General features: G+C 38.6%; 1 protein-coding gene across 1 annotated transcript; it reads right to left on the minus strand.

Moving 5' to 3' along the window:
• Positions 1–7,427: 7,427 nt before the first annotated feature.
• Positions 7,428–15,241, minus strand: LOC139734556 (uncharacterized). Its single transcript, XM_071645334.1, has 6 exons — positions 15,175–15,241; positions 13,160–13,596; positions 10,840–10,992; positions 9,166–9,396; positions 8,351–8,425; positions 7,428–7,606 (listed from the first exon to the last, which is right to left on the minus strand). Exons 1-6 carry the CDS (start codon positions 15,183–15,185, stop codon positions 7,428–7,430), a joined length of 1,086 nt encoding a protein of 361 aa, XP_071501435.1. The 5' UTR covers positions 15,186–15,241.
• Positions 15,242–17,740: the final 2,499 nt, after the last annotated feature.

The following is a 17,740-nucleotide window of genomic DNA, read 5'->3' on the forward strand; positions in this document are numbered from 1 at the left end:
AGATTAGTTGAATCAAGAAACTGGAAATAAACTCACTGTTGCGACGTTTCGCCAATTATCAATTGGCTTTTTGGGCGAATGAAGCTCCCGATGAGTTTATTTCCAGTTTCTTGATTCAACTAATCTTTGATCTTGTACTTCGACTGGATGAATGAGAAGAATTTACATCAACTGTAATACTGTATAGTAAAGTATATGAAATTTATGAAAGTTCAGATTTTTTAATAATATTTCTTTGTTCAGATTTATCAAGTCTCAGGGTTGACAGGTACCCATTATGCATCATTCGTCATCTTGTTCACTTTTCATCTTCATCTTCATCTTTGTACAAATGATGGTATTGTCCCGAGGGGGGCCCTTTTTTGGGAGGGCCCAAATGTGCAAAATTAGCACAGTTTCTTGATTTTTAAGATTCTCATCATCTTCGTGAAAACCGGTGGCCGAATTTCAACGAAACGTGGCAGGGATCATCAGTTACGAGAACTAATTTGTACAAATGGTGGTGGTGCCCCCTTAGGGGCTCATAGAACAGGGCCCAAATGACCCAGTTTAGAAGAGTGTAGCCCAAAGGGGCCTGCAGCAATTGCAATATCTTAAGGAAATATGAAATAGATTGCCTCTTGAAGAGTGCAAAGTTTGAACGTTAGAATATCCAGCGAGAAAAGGCAAACTTTTGTTTGTTGTTGTTGACTGATCAACTAGATTAAATTGCATTTCTATCATACACATCAGAAAAGAAAATGAACAGATTCACAAATATTTTGCGTGAATGTCATTTCAGTAGATAGTATACAAATATTGACTGCTCATGAGGATGATGGTGGAAATTATCATTCCCGAGGTGCTTTTCATACCGACCCTTCTATCACCCCGAGGCGTTAGTCGAGGGGTGATGGAAGGGTCGGTATGAAAAGCACCGAGGGAGTGATAATTTCCTCAACCATCCGAATACAGAGCAGTTGATATTTGTTTTATATACCTCATCGTTTAAGACTTAACCAAGATTTAGGGCTAGACAAATATGAAGTAGTTGTAAATTAGACCTAAACGTTAGCCCTAAAATCAGGCCACAGCCTGCGCTTGCTTGCATGGTTTTCGTGCATTTCGTAGACTACCCAGTACGTACGGTACATTGTACTCACTCACACGGCCTTCGGCGAGCTCTAACTACACGCAGCCGCTGTCGCGAAGCGCTACAGCGGTCTGGTCAGGCTAGGCGAGCTCCTGCATAAAATCGTGGCAGTAGATTACAGTATACATCCAGTTTCCCGTCACTCGTGTTTTAATTTGATATTTCCAACATGCTGAGATTTGTCTCTGCTTCGGGATCCTAAGAAATCCTGATTGCAAAGTGTACGATCTTTGATCCAGCTCACTTCAAATCACAGAGTACGCGCTCGATCACCATGCCAAGTTGAAACATGCCTGCTGTGTGATGATTTTGCATGTGTTTATACGATGCGCGTAGTGAACGTCTTTGGGTGGAGGGGTTTTGCGGACACCGCGCGCGAAGTCTTGTGTACTTAATTATGTGTACAAAAGTCGCGGAGGGTTTACGAATTCTATCACGAGGGTTTTGCCTTTCTATCACGAGGGTTTTGCCTTTCTATCACGAGGGTTTTGCATTTCTATCACTTACATGAAAACCCTAAGGCAAGATAGACGGGACTACACCTTGTCACGTGATATACTTTTGACCAATCAGTGATACAAATCTCACTTATGAGGTATATAGAAATGTATACCCATTTTAATTTTTCCTTTTCTTAGTGAATATATGGTTTAGCTGTGTCTGGGTCACCATGTGAAATTCATTGTGTCATGCAGAAAGACATGTTGCTACAGTAAATACACTGGCTGGAGTCTGCCGCTGTTGTAGGTCAAACTTGATTGACCATTGCTGGACAAACAGTGGGGCTCTTGATGATTTTGAACAGAGGTCTGGGGTGTGAAGTGACCCTCTAGACCAGATGGCTACTTGTAATAGGTGGTCACTCTGGCAAGTTGTGGATTCCTGTGTCATTTTTAATGTGTAGGGATCGTTATGGTCAATTAAAAGCTATGTTGAATATGGATGCATGTTGTTCTGGGCCCCATTTCATTAAAAAAAAAGTGTATGATAGCAATTCTTGATAGAATCGCAGTTGTCATGGTAACCTCAGGAATCCAGCTCCCTGATTGGTTGTTGCTTCGGAAAGTTGCCATTAAAGCAAGATTTGCTAACGTATCATCTCTTATGAAATGGGGCCTTGGTGTTAGAAATACACCAAAATCTGGATTAAGACATAGTGTATATGTATATGTGCTTGTGTGAAGTTCTCATATGTCTTGCATAGAAGGAAGAAAAGAATGGATCAATGATTTTTGATTTTCTCATGAATGTATAGATTCATATTACACTTTATTCCCATATTAGAGATGACAAGAGCTAACTGGAATGCATTTTATTTTAAGGCTAATCAGAGTCAATTATTCATTTTTTATTATTAAAAAAAAGTATTGTGGAAAATTAACCTGGATTGAATGGAAAGAATATTTGTATACTTGTAGGAAATACTTAATTTAACTTAACATATTATAAAGTTTATATTTATGAATTCTACAGAAACCTGTCACTTATGCTTCACTATTTTGCTGTATACTTTGTGCAGGTTTTGATTCTTGAGACGTATTATTGATACCACCTCTTGTCACCACTATACTTTGATTCTATGTCAAAGCTGTGGGTATTTGTGTTCAGACATGTAAGCATTACTAGATAGGCTGCGTTCGAGCGCTCTTCTAAAATGTACCGTACCGTCCCATACCCACGCCAGTGGAATGCTCAAGTGCTCCTAAAGTGTCCCACCTTACTGAGCCTAAAAAGGACCACTACCAATACCATAAGCCTACCAGAGGATGTCATGAGAAATGAGCAAAGCAGACACTATGTCATAATACACTGTATATAGTAAGATTTGATTTTCTCTTTTGATAGCCAGGGACACCTGCATGTAAGGTAAACATGCCAGCTGTACGACTCTGTTGCTACACAACGTGTGACCCCTCTGACTTGAGTCCAAAAATAACTAAAGACGTACGTTATCTGCACAGAGCGTTCAAACACTCCCAATCTAATATGGTATGCAGGGGCGGATCCAGGAATTCCGTGAAGGGGAGGATCCTTTACAAAATGAAAGGGGGGCGCACCTGCCCCCCTCCCCATTTTTTCTTTTAATTCCTTTTGTTTTAACAAAAAATGAAGAGGGGATATGTGCCTAGTACGTCCCCCTCTGGATCCACCACTGGTATGGTACCATACACATTAGATTGGACCAATTCAGTTCACTTTTGAGTGCTTGAACTCAACATAACCATTAATGCCCCTGCTAATAAATATGACTGCCCAATAGTTGTGATAAAAGTATGATATGTAGTCTATCTACATGTACAGTGTAGATGCATGCTTTCTCCCAGACATAAAAATCTGTCTGTCCGGAGGCTTGTATGGCTGCCCTCGAGGAGATTGTGTTAAGCCAGGCGTAGTTTCCGTGGAACATATCCCCAACGACAAGATACAGACCGATCTTTTGGTCAAGCTTTGTCCCTGGTTTGCTTGTGTGTCAGTTTGAAGTTTATTGGTTTTATATCAGAAAATAGGTATAAAGTTATTTGTGGATAGATGTATGTAATTAGATAGATCGATATTTGATTGAATATAATTTTCTTTTTCCGTTTTGTAGGACTTGGCAGTTTTATGTTGATAAGTGCAATTTTGAAGTTCAAAGATACATGTCTCTGTTGAATGGGGCAAACAGTATGATAACAAAATGTCTGTGTTTGTTTAATCTTTAGTTTTGTCTGTCTTGCCTTTCCTCAGTTTCAAGTTTTAAAGTGCTATTGTTGTTTTGTTTTTGTTTTTTTCCCAAGACTTTGGTATCATTCAATTTACTGCCACAATGTATGAAAAGCTTTTTGTTATACATACAGGGAAATGCCCAAGACAATTCCAGTGCAGTAAAGTTGAACCTGTTCCAACTAGCCAAAGGTAGTATAGATTCTCTCTTCATCCCTTTCCATTCCTGGTTGAGTTAAAGACTGATAGGTATGGATTGACAAATGCCTATATGTCCTCATTGTCAAGGGTCAAAAGTTGAATTTTGCTAATCAAAGCATTAGTATTATTCTGATTATGGTACACTGTCTAATATGTATGTGTGTTGCTGGTTTTTGAAGGGAATGTTGTATTTTTTCGCACTAAAATACACTTCATCTGTAGTTCAAACTGAAATAGATTGAAGGTGATATTTTGAGATGGATAACCAATTTGAGCACTCAACAATTCAATATGTCCAAGAATTCGCTCAAACTGTTACGATTTTTAAGCCGATGATGATGCTAAATGGAAGGTATATGTTGTACAAAACAAGACATAGGCTGATGAATTGGAGCATTTGTCAATTTTATTGAACATCACTTCTGTGGCCAATTGTCATATTTTGAAGTGCCATATTTTTGTTTTATTCAAAGTTTAGCTTACAATAATCTTCCTATTATGGTAAGAGGTAAAGGCAAGAGAATCCTCTGTAATCTCAGAAAACACTATGATTGCATTTGGACCAAGATGGATTTTAGCTGTTTCATTGTGAGCTTCAATTGTTTCTTTGCCATAATATTTAATAATATCCAATTTATTTAATTGCAATCAATTAGAGAATGCATGTTTGTGTGATTTTCTTTTAATTGGCTGTAGTACAGCAGCCCTGATGTGTAAAGGATAAATTCTATTTGTGATTTATAATGACAATCATGACAAAAGGGACAAAAAGTGTGTATGATTTTATCACTTAGTTACTGTCTGAGCTTTGTTGTACTTTCAAGGAAATATAAGATGCACAAATGTGTGTAATGAAGCAAGTATTAAATACCAAAATGATGATGTCATAGTCTTTTGTAGTTATAGGTCAGTGCTGGTCCCAAACAAGATCTTTGCTCATTGCATTAAAGTTGAAATGAGAATGGAACCAGGTATGAACATTGCCAGCAACCGTTGTGCTCACAGGTATTCGGGCAGTGGCGGTTTTTTCGAATCAGCTAGTTTCCATGGCAATGGATGGCTACGATGTCACTACTCTAGAGGGATGTCCTACATTTACATCATTGTGTGATCATATGCTTTGGCTTACAGTAATTTTACTTTGGTATGATAACTCATGACTCAAGTGTGCAGAAGCATTCATTCTAGCTTAAAGTGGCATTCAAATAGTTCTTGAACTTAGCTTTACTTTTTTTTTTCCTTTTGTGCAATTACCATGCTGGATATCAAAATAAATATATAGACATGAAATTACACACTCCAAAGATTTGTTGGTGTTTCAGTTATGTTGGTGTGGTGTACTTGGGGGAGGAGCAAAATGACAATGATTGCTACTTGGTCCTAGGTACTCTGTGAAAATTTAAAGTCTGTGTATAATAACGAAGAGTTTGAATACATAAACAATTATATCCATTTTTGTTGACTTGAAATATCAGAGATTGAAGCCGCTGGAAAATAGATTTTAAAACAAATCATATGAGGTAATTTTAGTCGTGTATACTGTATGAATATATGCATGAATATGCAATCAAATGAAGAGTTTGTTCCCAAAAATCGTTAAGTTCATATTTGCCAAATGGAGATATTTGCGATTAAAGGTCAAGAAAAATAAAGGGAATAATAAGAAAATGTTTGCTTCTTTTGACCATAACTTCAAAAATGTACCTTTATATGTAGTGACTAATATATCATTTAAAAGGTATTATTTTTTACTTCATGACGGAGACCGTACTTCAAAATCTTCAAAAATAGACTTATCGGTTTTTGCGAACAAACTCTTCATATATATATATATACATATGTATATATATATATATATATATATATACATTATGTATGTATATATGTATGTATATATATATATAGAATTTATGTATGATGTGAATCAATTTTTACTGTATGACTGCGTTCATTGGTGGGAAGGAAATGGAATTGTATGGAAAGTTGTCAAGAACTCATTAAAAAAACAACAAACAAATGTGACAAGTACACAAATCGATACAAAATAAACTTGTCATGTTTGCTTTGGATCAGGAAGACAGCGTAAATGTGAATTTAATACATATTTGAGGAAATGTTACATGTGATGAATAAAGGGTCTTATCCGACCACACGTCATGAATGCAATCACACATATAATTCAATTTAATGCTTTAAAGGGCAAAGGGTAAGGCCTTTTGATTAACCTTCCCTGTGCCAGGGATTTTAGACAATGTGTATGTTGCAATGTAGTTTTCTGCGCAATGCCAATCCCTGATGCCAATCAGCTCTCACAGCACCCAGAGGATGAACAGCACACCTGCCTCAGCTGGCCCATTCTCACTAAAATAAGGTCACGACACTGCCCTCTACGTTATGCTAACTCGTTTAGCAGAAGCAGAAGGGCCCCGGCAAGTTTACATCATGCAAGTCTTAAACCCTGTACTTTACGAACCTATCTTGGTATTGTGGTTGTAACCGTAACCACATAACACATTACTCTGAGTTCGAATTTTTTCCCCTATTTTTAACGAACGTCCTTTAATTTTCGAACTGTTTTGAGTCGAGTAAGCAGTTACTTGGAGCGTCGGGAAGAATAGTAATCTGATAAGGTCGTTTTACCTTTGGCGTCTCAATATTATTATTATTAGGCCTGTTTCATAAAGATTGATTGTAAAACTGATCTAACGATTGATGTGACTTTAAAAAGGTTACGCTCGGTCTGCTATAATCTCTGCGTCAAATCAAACGTAAGTCTATCCTTATGAAACAGACTTACGATCATGGTTGATCTTACACTCGATTTGCTGAGTTAGGCAAAATAAATCGAATGTAAGATCAATCGTAAGTCTTTATAAAACAGGCATCAGGTTCATTGCAAGATATAAATTGATGCACCGGGATCAAGAAGAACTTCGTGGAGTTACTATCTCATTTATGGATGAGCGCATAGGGCAGGATTTGAATTCTCAAGCTAAAGTTTGTCTGTCCGGACCCCTACGCCTCATCCACAATACCACAATGTGCCCAATAGCAATGTTTAGTTCTACCTTCAGTTGAGACCTCACCTCTAATATCCCCTTTGACTGACGCAATGTTTATACATGTTACATTGGAAATTCCTTGAAAAGAAAAAAAAAATGGGACTAGAATATTATGTGCGGATGATTTCAGCATTTTCACTTACTACAATTCAACACTAAAAATTGCAGAAATATGGGGAATCTGTTTCATTTATCGGACATGATTGTAACATCTCTTGCAAAATGAATAACGGACTATATTGCCGAGGGACAAGCAGACGCGTTTGTGGTATATGACATTATAATCTTGCTTTACATATGAGTTGGCAAGCGAGTCAATCGGCCGCGGCCTAGCCGATTCGGAACCCAGAGAAGGTTGTGAAACGATGATGACTGCTGTAGAGCTCACGACCGTCGTACAGCTGCAGCCAAACCATGTCACCGATGTTGAGACTGAGGACGACGCTGTTCGACGCCGAATCGTCGGCGTCCGTGCTGCCGTAATCGATCACGGTGGCGACGTGCTCATCTGTGGATGACGAACGATTGTAATCTCTCCACTTGTTATGTCTCTCTACATATTTTTATCAGAATTTATATTATTCTCATTGCCAGGATTGCAACTGTTTTGGCCAAGTTTAGGGGTAAAGTGTTGGCACTTTAACTTCCATTGCTATCACCACAATTAAACCCATAGTAATTTTTATAGAGGCGACTGGGTGAAAGCCTTTGGAAGACTCGTAAAATGTTATATAACTTGCCAGGAAGTGACATCATTGTTGCAGGAATTAACATACGTTGTAATCATGGAACATGGTGATTGTTGTAAGCTTTATCATTTTCCGGGATTTATTGAAACTATCTTAATTCGTTTCATTTGATTTCAACCTATCTCTTGTTTTCCATTTGATTCGGGGGGGGGGGGGGGGAGGGGCAGTCCCCCTCCTTTTTACCCCGGAAGTGCGTAAGTGGCACTAGAAAGAAATAGATTGAAACCTTGAAGTTACCTGATGAAATCCGGAAGTGGCGCCGCCGCCAGACTTGGAAGTCTGAAGTGTCCCCCCCCCCCCCCCCCACTTTTGAAAACGTGTCGTCGGCCGCCTTTCGCTAATCAGAATCTAATGGTCACTAAGTAAGACAAGGAAGGGAAAAGAGATACACGATGGAGAAAACGACAGTGGTGAAGAGAACGTCAAACAGGAAAGTTGAACGAAAGAGTTCAAGGAAAAAAGAAGAATTTAGAAATCGAACTTTACAAAGAATTTTGACTTACTATTCAACATGATTTGCACAAGGGGAAAGTTTGTTGTCGATGACTTGTAGATGTTGACGGTGAAGAAGTAAGTACCTACGGAGAAACAACGAAGAATATTTTGAAACTAATGAGACGATGAGTATTATCGGATTGTTGCCTGTTGTGTACGGTTATTCTATATTCTGTTTGGTGTCTATCCAAGACATAAAGTACACGCAGAAAAAGTAAATAAATATCACTCATCAAAGAAGAAATCAATTGGACGATAAAAAGTCGCAAAGTTCACTGAAACTGTATTATATATAGCGAAAGTTGCAATTATGAAAGCAGATGATATTATGATGAAAATGGATTATCCTTCGCTTCAAGTCAATAATTGCGTTGGAATAACCTCTTTGATTGATCACTTCGATGGCTTACTTTGTTTTTCCTTTGATTTATTCGTGCGATGAAGGGTGCAAAGTAATCGTCTTTCTCAAAATAACAGAATGTATTTGTCATTTTTTTAAACTGTTGTTTTCAGTTATTGTAATTGAAAACAAGTTTCATGTGTGCTATCAGAAGTCTGAAAAGGCGCGCATCAACATTTTAAGTTATTCTTAGGTTATTTATTAACCGGTAATAGCTTTTTAAGTCAATATCTATGTATTTGATAACTACGCCCCGCAACCACGACGTAATACTCTAGAATTGTTGAAGCTCAAGGCTTGTCAATCTAGTGTGAAGTATTATAGTTGGGTTGTTATACCAGGACTTAAAGCCCGAATAGTGATAGAAGAAATAGACTGATTATAGTTATGGATTATGACATTGAATTCCCGAGTTTCACGTACCAGGAATGGAGCAGTTAAATTTCCCCGTGTTCGTGTCGAAGTCGTCGCCGACGTTCGTTATCACGTGCTGGAATGTGATGGTAATCGGACCAGCCGTAGCGGTCAGGCCGGACGTTCGGGCGACGGAAAAGGCCGAAGTCCTGGTGCTGAATCGCTGTTGGTCGCAATTACAGACACCTTCGGCTCCTCGATCACCTGGCATGCCTACGTCACCCTTCTGACCTTTAAGCCCTGAGACAAGATGATTTCCAATCATTGAGTTCAGGGCAATTCAATTCATTTTATTCAATTCAATTCAATTCTGAAATCAATTCAATTCAAGTTCAGTGCAGTTCAATTCAGTTCAATGCATTGAATGTAATTCAACATGAATCAATATATATTGTTAATTCATGCAGTTCTATGAACATAACAAAAGTATTTCCATGTATTTCACTTCAATTTCTTTCAGTACCATTCATCAAAACTGATTCAACAAAACGGAAGCTTCATCCATGCGACTCTAACGTTTGGAATGCTAGGTAGGAAGCCCCGGGGCGCGACCCTATATTCTGCCAAGGCTGTAAAGTGAGCGAATAGCCGTAATACAGCGAGAGGGCCTTGACAAAAGGCTACGGTGCATACTAACCACTAATCTGGCGTAAATACACTCAGCGAAAAAAGAAAGGAAACACTTTTTCGAGGTCATATATTTCATAGAAGATGTTTATGAAAATCAATGTATTATATACCATATTGAAGGAAATTTAAGCTAATAGATTAATTAAAAAGAAAACTTTGCGCATGAGTGAGCACGTTCGTTTTTGTCCTCCAAGGCACAAAATTAAAAATTGCAAAAACTGACATGTTCTCTTTCATTTGCAAGTGCCCTTCACGATAACATTGACAACAAAAGACCAGTTTAACACAATGAGAGATATGAATGAACTAGGAAAAATAAGTTTTTGTTCTCTTAATCTCTTTGTAACCTCTAAGAAAAACAAAGTGCGAAACTAAAGGGGGAAAATAAGAATTTTCTGTCAAGTCAAACTTCAAATGACATAGGGAATATATAATAAGCATGAAGATGATTAAATGAGGAGGTTTTCTTTATCTATTTCTTTTATACTCTCGATAGTGATTTAAGAATCCACGTGACAATTTCAAGAACCAAACATTATTTACAATTTCCTAATTTGAAAAAAAGCTCAAATTTGTACCATTTTTGTTGATTATTACTTCTTCTCTTATTTCATTTAAATTTTGATTTGACGTATTATTAAGATACTTTATTTTTCTCCATTATTTTATAGCCTTCATTGATTTTTTGGGCTTTAAAGATGTCATAGAGATCAAAGGTTTAGTTTTTCAACTTAACTCATATTTCTTTTTGTGTAGTGAAATTTGTTGTTTGTTCATATTGTTCTATGGAAGAGCACATACGCATTAATGACAACTTCTTCAGTTTAGAAATTTTGTGTCTTGGAAGAGAAAAACAATGGTGTCCACTCATGCGTAAATTTTCCCTTTATGCTGACCTACCAGGTTGATAGCCAATCAAATTACCTTCAGTATGGTATATAATACATTAGCTTTCAGCCAAACATTCTATGAGAAATCTAAACTTGAAAAAGCGTTTACTTTCTTCTTTTTTGGCACGCCACTAAAACTAAAACAACAACAACAGCAACCTACCATCCCTCCCCGGATATCCTTGGTCTCCTGGTGGGCCAGCGATGCCCGGCAGTCCATGTTTCCCTGTTGGCCCAGGGGGGCCCGAGGCCCCGTCGAAGCCATTCGGGCCCCTCAGACCAATTGGGCCTTGCATCCCCGGAATACCCTGGGCTCCTGGAATCAAAACGTAAGAATTTACAGCAAAGGCAGATGAGGAGGTTCACAATCCACATGCTAACATTATGCACTCTATTTTTTCTTCAAATAATCATGTACATGCGCGCATCCATATTTGTTCACAATGATCTTGCACATTAGAAAGAACTGTTTGATGTTATTGTCTTTTATTTAACTATAAGATAAAGTATTTTAGCCCTCCGTATCAGCCCTGCCCAATGCCACCAAGCCTGGACCCCGGGTGGTACCCTGTGTATCTTTTCATTGACTATTAACAGTCCCGACCAATACGGATGATATATACAAAATCTGGGGCCTGTAAAAGTTGCGATTGATCTTACGCACGATTTATTGAGCGTAGCTCGTTGGATTGAGCGTAAGTTGAATATTGAGCGCAAGTTCTCTTTCAGAAAGACACTTACGTTTAATTTCAATTAAAATCAAGCGTAGCTTTCAGTTAACTGAGGGTTGCTTGCAATCAATTTCAAAGTTGTTATATGAAACGCAATTTGCAATTATCATTGATTTCACCTTATGCTCAATCTTTATCATTTGTTTATGATATAGGACCCTGATTAACAATAGTTACTAGTGGGATTGACAGGGTCAGTTTGATACCTGGGGCCAACCAGCGGCGAAGTGGTAGTAATGTACGCTCGACTTTCAATCGGAGGTCCCGAGTTCGAATCCCGTTAAGTGCGTATATACGTCCTTTGGGATGTTTTTGTTTGTTTGTTTGTTTGTTTGTTTGTTTGTTTGTTTGTTTGTTTGTTTGTTTGTTTGCTTGCTTGTTTGTTTGTTTGTTTTCCCGCCATGTCCCTCTCGATCCATCAGGGGTATGAATACGGAATCTGGCAGCACCAAGTATATAATGCTCGGCCAATATTACGAGCAGGGACAACACTGACGAGGCCACCTTATTAGATAGAGAAGACGATATCATTATTGTCCCTAAATACTGGAGTATTAGAATGTCATACCACTCGGTTGTAATACTCCTGGATCTGAAGAAGAAGCAGATTCTTTTTTTTATCGGTAATTACCAATTCATTTTTGTGTCTCGTGTGCCCTGTCGCTGGGCATCACAACATTAGAGAACGAGGAAATTATTGTCATTGTTCAACTGATGTGTTCAAACTTTGAACCTCACAGCTGAAGTTTTCTTTTTTTTTTCTTTCTTTCTTTTTCTTTTTTTTTCGCTCCAGCGAAATTTCGACGTCTTCTTTTTAAGTTGTTGACCTTGCTATATCAACAGTAGTGTCTGACACTGTACAGAAAAGGCGGAAGTGACTCATTCTTTTTTTTTTCTCTCTCTCTCGTTATGAATCATCTTATTTCCAAATATTATGGTTAGACTGTTTCCAAATGTGGTCAGAGTGAGCAAGGAATGTTTTGACAGTAAGTGGAAATGTTCAAAGGAGACAATAGTTCGGGTTAGGAAAGTAAGCATGTCGTTTTATCATTTTCACAGTCGTGTTAGAACAATGCATCATGATATCACCAGGTCTCCTGAAATGTTACACTTCGATCAGTTGAATGTCGAGTACATTTTTGTGTGTCTCTGTGTGTGCGTTTGTGTGAAAGACAGGGAGCTGCAGGGGGAGGGGGTACACAAAATGTATTTTGTTATGCTGAGTAAGTTATCAACGTGTTGGTGTAACAATAACATTAAAAAAACTGCATCCAAGTTCACATGCTGTAATCACCAACAGTTTTGGCACACAAATTTTCGAGCGATTCGCTACTTCTTTGTTCCTGAGCGAATCGCTCGAAAATTTGGGTGTCTAAATAATATTATGTTGGTGATTGTAACAGCAGCATTAACTTGGTGCAGCATTAACTTGGTTTCAGCTTTACATTATGCTGTTAGATACATAAACCCCTACATAATGTAGTATAATGTATCCATTGTAAAACAAGTTGTTTGGGTTGATTTGTGATATAATTATTCAACTTCATAGTTAAAATGATGTTTTTCGTGGATGAAATTTGATAATTCTAGCTTCTTCTGTTCGTACTTAGTTTTCGTGTATTCGTACAAATAGTATGAAACCTTACAACCACTACAGGACACTGAAAACTCGCTTTTCAGTATCGATAAAAGTTGTTAGAAAAGTTTTGACAAAACTATAGGTAAAAGGGTCGATGTCTCCTTTCCACGTACCTGGAACACCCGGGAATCCTTGTTCTCCCTTCTGACCAGTAGCCCCGCGAACACCAGGAGGACCTGGCAAACCATTATTCCCGTTGTTGCCGTGATTCCCGGGCATTCCCGGTGGACCCGTGGGTCCGCCGGGCCCTGGATGTCCGGGGCTTCCCGGAGAACCAGCCACGTGAACGACGATCGGCTTACACCTCCCCTGCGTATCGCCATAGTAATAGTGATCGTACACGTCTGATGGAGTTTCCTCGGCGGGTCTTTCTGGCGGGGTAACGCTCTGGCCCGACGTGGTGTTGACTGGAGGATCGACCACCGGGTCACCCCCGACTTCCTTGCCCACTAGAGATAGAATGTCCTGATCGGACGCTGCATGGTGGAAGACCGGAGCCAGGACCAGTGCGATCACGAACGGGATCAGAATCCTCGACATGCTGGTATAGCTGCGATTAAAGGTGTTCGCGCGTAAATCACAACCATAAAGAATAATCAGGTGCACGTCACGAGACTGCAGTTGACACTCACGAGTCATACAGCCTACGAGTTATACAGCCCACGAGTCATACAGCCCATTAGTTCGACACTAAGCAAACAAGGCCCACGAGACCGACACATTAAACCCCCGTATGTATTGTATCTGTCGAACTCGTTGGATGTTTTCATGAAGTGTCGGTCTCATGGGCTTTTATGTACTCAATGTCGAACTCATGGGCTGTATATTATAGGACTCGTGGGCTGTATTACTCGTGAGAATCGGTCTTGTGGGATGCCCCCAAATAATCATCACTGATTCGGGTGAGGGTTAGGTAGCATATACCCATAATTTGTTACAGATAGAGAAAGCTATTTCCGTTTTCAAGCATTTTTTTTTGGGGGGGGGGTGGGGTTGACTAATTTCATACCATTTCGTATATTTTTTTTTCTTTGTCCGACTTCAAAGGAGTTTTTTTCCCCGAAAGCTATACATTCATATTTTGCCCAGTTAAGAAATATTTGTCACATTAGAATTCGAATCGATTTGAATTAATTCCATTGCAAACGGCACAAACTGAACTTGAAGAATTCATCAGTGAACATGTATTTGCTAGAAATGCTTGTTTTTTTTTCATGTAATTAGTGCCAACGTGTCCTTGATGTGGATAACTGAGTGTTCAACGGAAACAATATTCAGATGTGGTATCAAATAGCCTAGTTCCGTAACCGCGTTAAGAGCGCATCTTCAAAAACAGGACGAATCAAACACTAACGCAGCAATCTGGAGAGAATAAAGTAGGCCTATAAACTCAAAGCATTTAATTGAATGTGTTGTGAAAGAAAAAGATGCAATTTGAAATCCATATCTTTAGAGTCATGATAAATAAATGTGTCATGTCATATCATTCAGAGTATCTCCAATGGTCTTTTTTAATTTACAGGGATTTCTGTTTTCGTGGCAGTTATAGTTTTGATAGAAGTGATAAGAAAGCATTACACTGATTTTGTGACTTTATTAATTCAACACAAATCAAAATGATAAGGCAAAAGAAAGCAAATGAACCATAAGTTATCAGAAATAATCATGGTTAAAGATGCCCATTTATCAAAATAGTCGATGCTTAAGTATAATGAACAGCATAATCCTAGGACATTATAGGAGTATCAATTCCTTATAGCCGCATAGAAAAGAGAACCATACGCACAGTCTCCCCGGGACAATTGGGGATCGATAGCTTCGCATAAACTTAAATATGTATAGGCCTTATACTTTATAATATAGCAGGCCTGGGTTCGACACCAACTTGTTTGTCTGGTAGCTCAGTCGGGCCACTAAAATCTTTAAATCTGAAATTTCGGTTTCCCGGAGTAAAAGAGAAATAAATATCTATCCAATTTTGAATCTCAGTTGCCAGATTGCGATTGCGTCACACCAAATTTTAGTGGCCCGGGCCACCGCCAGTGACGAGCCCTGTCAACAATGATAATAGCCTTTTAAAATAGTATGTATCATTTATACACAAAAGACTGTATGCGAGTATCCCTACCTGTTGGACATCTGCAGCAGTTTCCACAGAGACGGGAAGTCAAACGGAGACGTCTGTCTCCACAGTCTTGTCAATGCAGTGTTGAGAAGCCGAGGGAAGGTAAGTTTTAAATATTTTGTCAGACACCCTCCCAGACTATTGAACAGAAGAGAAGGAAATGACCACATCAGGGGAAGGTAATCCCAAACCCACTTCCTTTTCAGTTGGCTGCAGTCAAGGTTCTTGTGTTTGTTTTAGTATTCCTTCTATTTTTTTTTCCATCAAATTCTGCTAGCACAAAACCCTGGGGCGCTCTTGCTCATACTATTGTTAACAAAAATGTACCTTTAATGTTTCGTCTGCAGTGACAATTCAATTGCTGAGGCCATGGAGTTATATGTACTATAATGTATTTGTACTGGAGACCAAGATGCGAAAGACCAATTCGAAAGTAGACGAAGAATCAGTGTGCACATGAATCAAGAACATTGTGGATTGAGAGCAATGAGACAGACCTAAGTCAAATTGGTTGCACTTACTTCACGAGACCGACATTCTTGCCCACGAGTCATACAGCCCACGAGTCATACAGCCCACGAGTTATAGAGCCCACGAGTCATACAGCCCACGAGTTAGAGCCCACGAGTCATACAGCCCGTGAGTTCTTTAATAAGCAGACAATGCCTATAGGAAACCGACATATTATTAAGCCGCGGTTGTAATACAGTTTTGTATAGATCTTGGTCTGTTTTTATCTAGTGTCGAACTCATGGACCTTATCTTCCTATAGTGTCGAACTCGTGAGCTGTATGACTCGCGGGCTGCATGACTCGTGGGTGTCGGTATCGTGGGTCGACCCTGTCAAATAATCAACGATTAGAAAAAAACAGTCAATGTGAACAAGGAATGTTTCAAACTTTTTTTTTCTTTTCTTTTTTATTGCGATCCCACTCATGAATAGACATCTCATCTCCGCACCATGCGACATGGACAAAAATAAACGTGTGTCACATCCAGTCCTAAAAATGTCCGATACATGTATCACACATCGTTGTTAAAAATTGACCAGTTATTGTAATCATAGAACATGTATTTTTCTTCTTTATCATCAATACGGCGCACTATTATAGCAGATGCAGAAACAAACTACATTTGTACTTACTTATAGGAAAATAAGCTTGCATCCATCGAGATATAAAAATATAAAAGGTGACACTTTAAAATACATGTAGTTTCAATGACAAAGCTCCAGAGGCATTGATTTACAAAGAAAGAAAGAAAGAAAGAAAAGAAGGGCGGAAAGAGGGAAGCAGGAGAACAGAAAGGTCAGATTATGCCTGATTTATGTCACAATAATAACCCTCATTTCCGTTCGAATGAGCTGACAAGATGTCTTTCTGGTAGGTATTCCAGTTCTGCGTAGGTTTCTTCTTCCTTCTTCTTCTTCTTCTTCTTCTTCTTCTTCTTCTTCTTCTTCTTCTCCTCATTCTCCTCCTCCTCCTCCTCCTCTATTTTCTTCACAAGAATGCTTTAATTGTAGCCGACATGAACTGCATATTTCAACATTACGATACCGATTATATATTTAGATTATAGGAACAATACAGCGTAGATAAAGCTAACAAAGAATGGGGCTCAGCGAAATGTGGAATTGTACTTGTATTCTCCATTCTTCATTGGAGAATGCAAACATATACATTTGTAGATAAATTACCAAAACAAAAAATGTTAAAGTGAGATATAATTAACTGATTTGTGTGGTGACACATTAAATTTTGCTCTTGTGACAATATTGCTCTCATGGTCTTATTTTCTCCAAGGACTAGGGTTGTGATAGGGTTGTATAAATCTACTTTGATGTGAGGATGAAGGCTAAGGTTAGGGTTATGTTTGTGGGTTTATCGTGCAGATATTTTATAGAAGCAACTGCGGCAGGAGCAAATGTCATGAAACCGTTATTCCATCCTTACTATGTTGGATCGGAAAAGAGAAGGAAGGATATACACGTATAGGGAAGGGATTGGATTGACATGGGTCATCGTTTAGGTCAATCAAGTACAGGAAATGGTTTCCTGTTTTGTTCTTGATTGTGTCTTGTTCTTTCTTCTTTTTCTTCTTCTTAATCTATTATTCTAAGAATGGGGGTCAAAAACCGTTTAGAATCATATATGTGACCTTTTAGCGGATCTGGGTAAGATATTTGCAGAGCAACAAGCTAGATTGTATCACTTTGCCACAAACAAAGGGATGGGTTAAAATCTAGCTTGTCTATTACTATATATAACACTAGATACTGCAGTAAGCGGGTAGAAACAAGCAAAAGAAACCTCATCACGCGCCTATAGACCACTGTTTGCATTGAAGAAAACTACTCGGGCATATTCATGAAACATTGTCATGATGAACTGTGCAGTATGTATTTCGATTGTAGTACAGGGTAAAGCTTAGAAATGTGGTAGGGTTTTAGATTTAGTTTGATGTGAGGTATACGATTTAGGTTGGGGTTATGTTAAAATTTACGTTCGGCTTTATAGCGTACATAATTACATTTGTATATTTCATGAAAACAATTGACGCAAGAGCAAAA

This window comes from Diadema antillarum, unplaced genomic scaffold (assembly GCF_040938485.1).
Source record: "Diadema antillarum isolate AM-2024a unplaced genomic scaffold, OU_Dant_1.0 scf00000026, whole genome shotgun sequence".
NCBI classification, from domain to species: Eukaryota; Metazoa; Echinodermata; class Echinoidea; order Diadematoida; family Diadematidae; genus Diadema; species Diadema antillarum.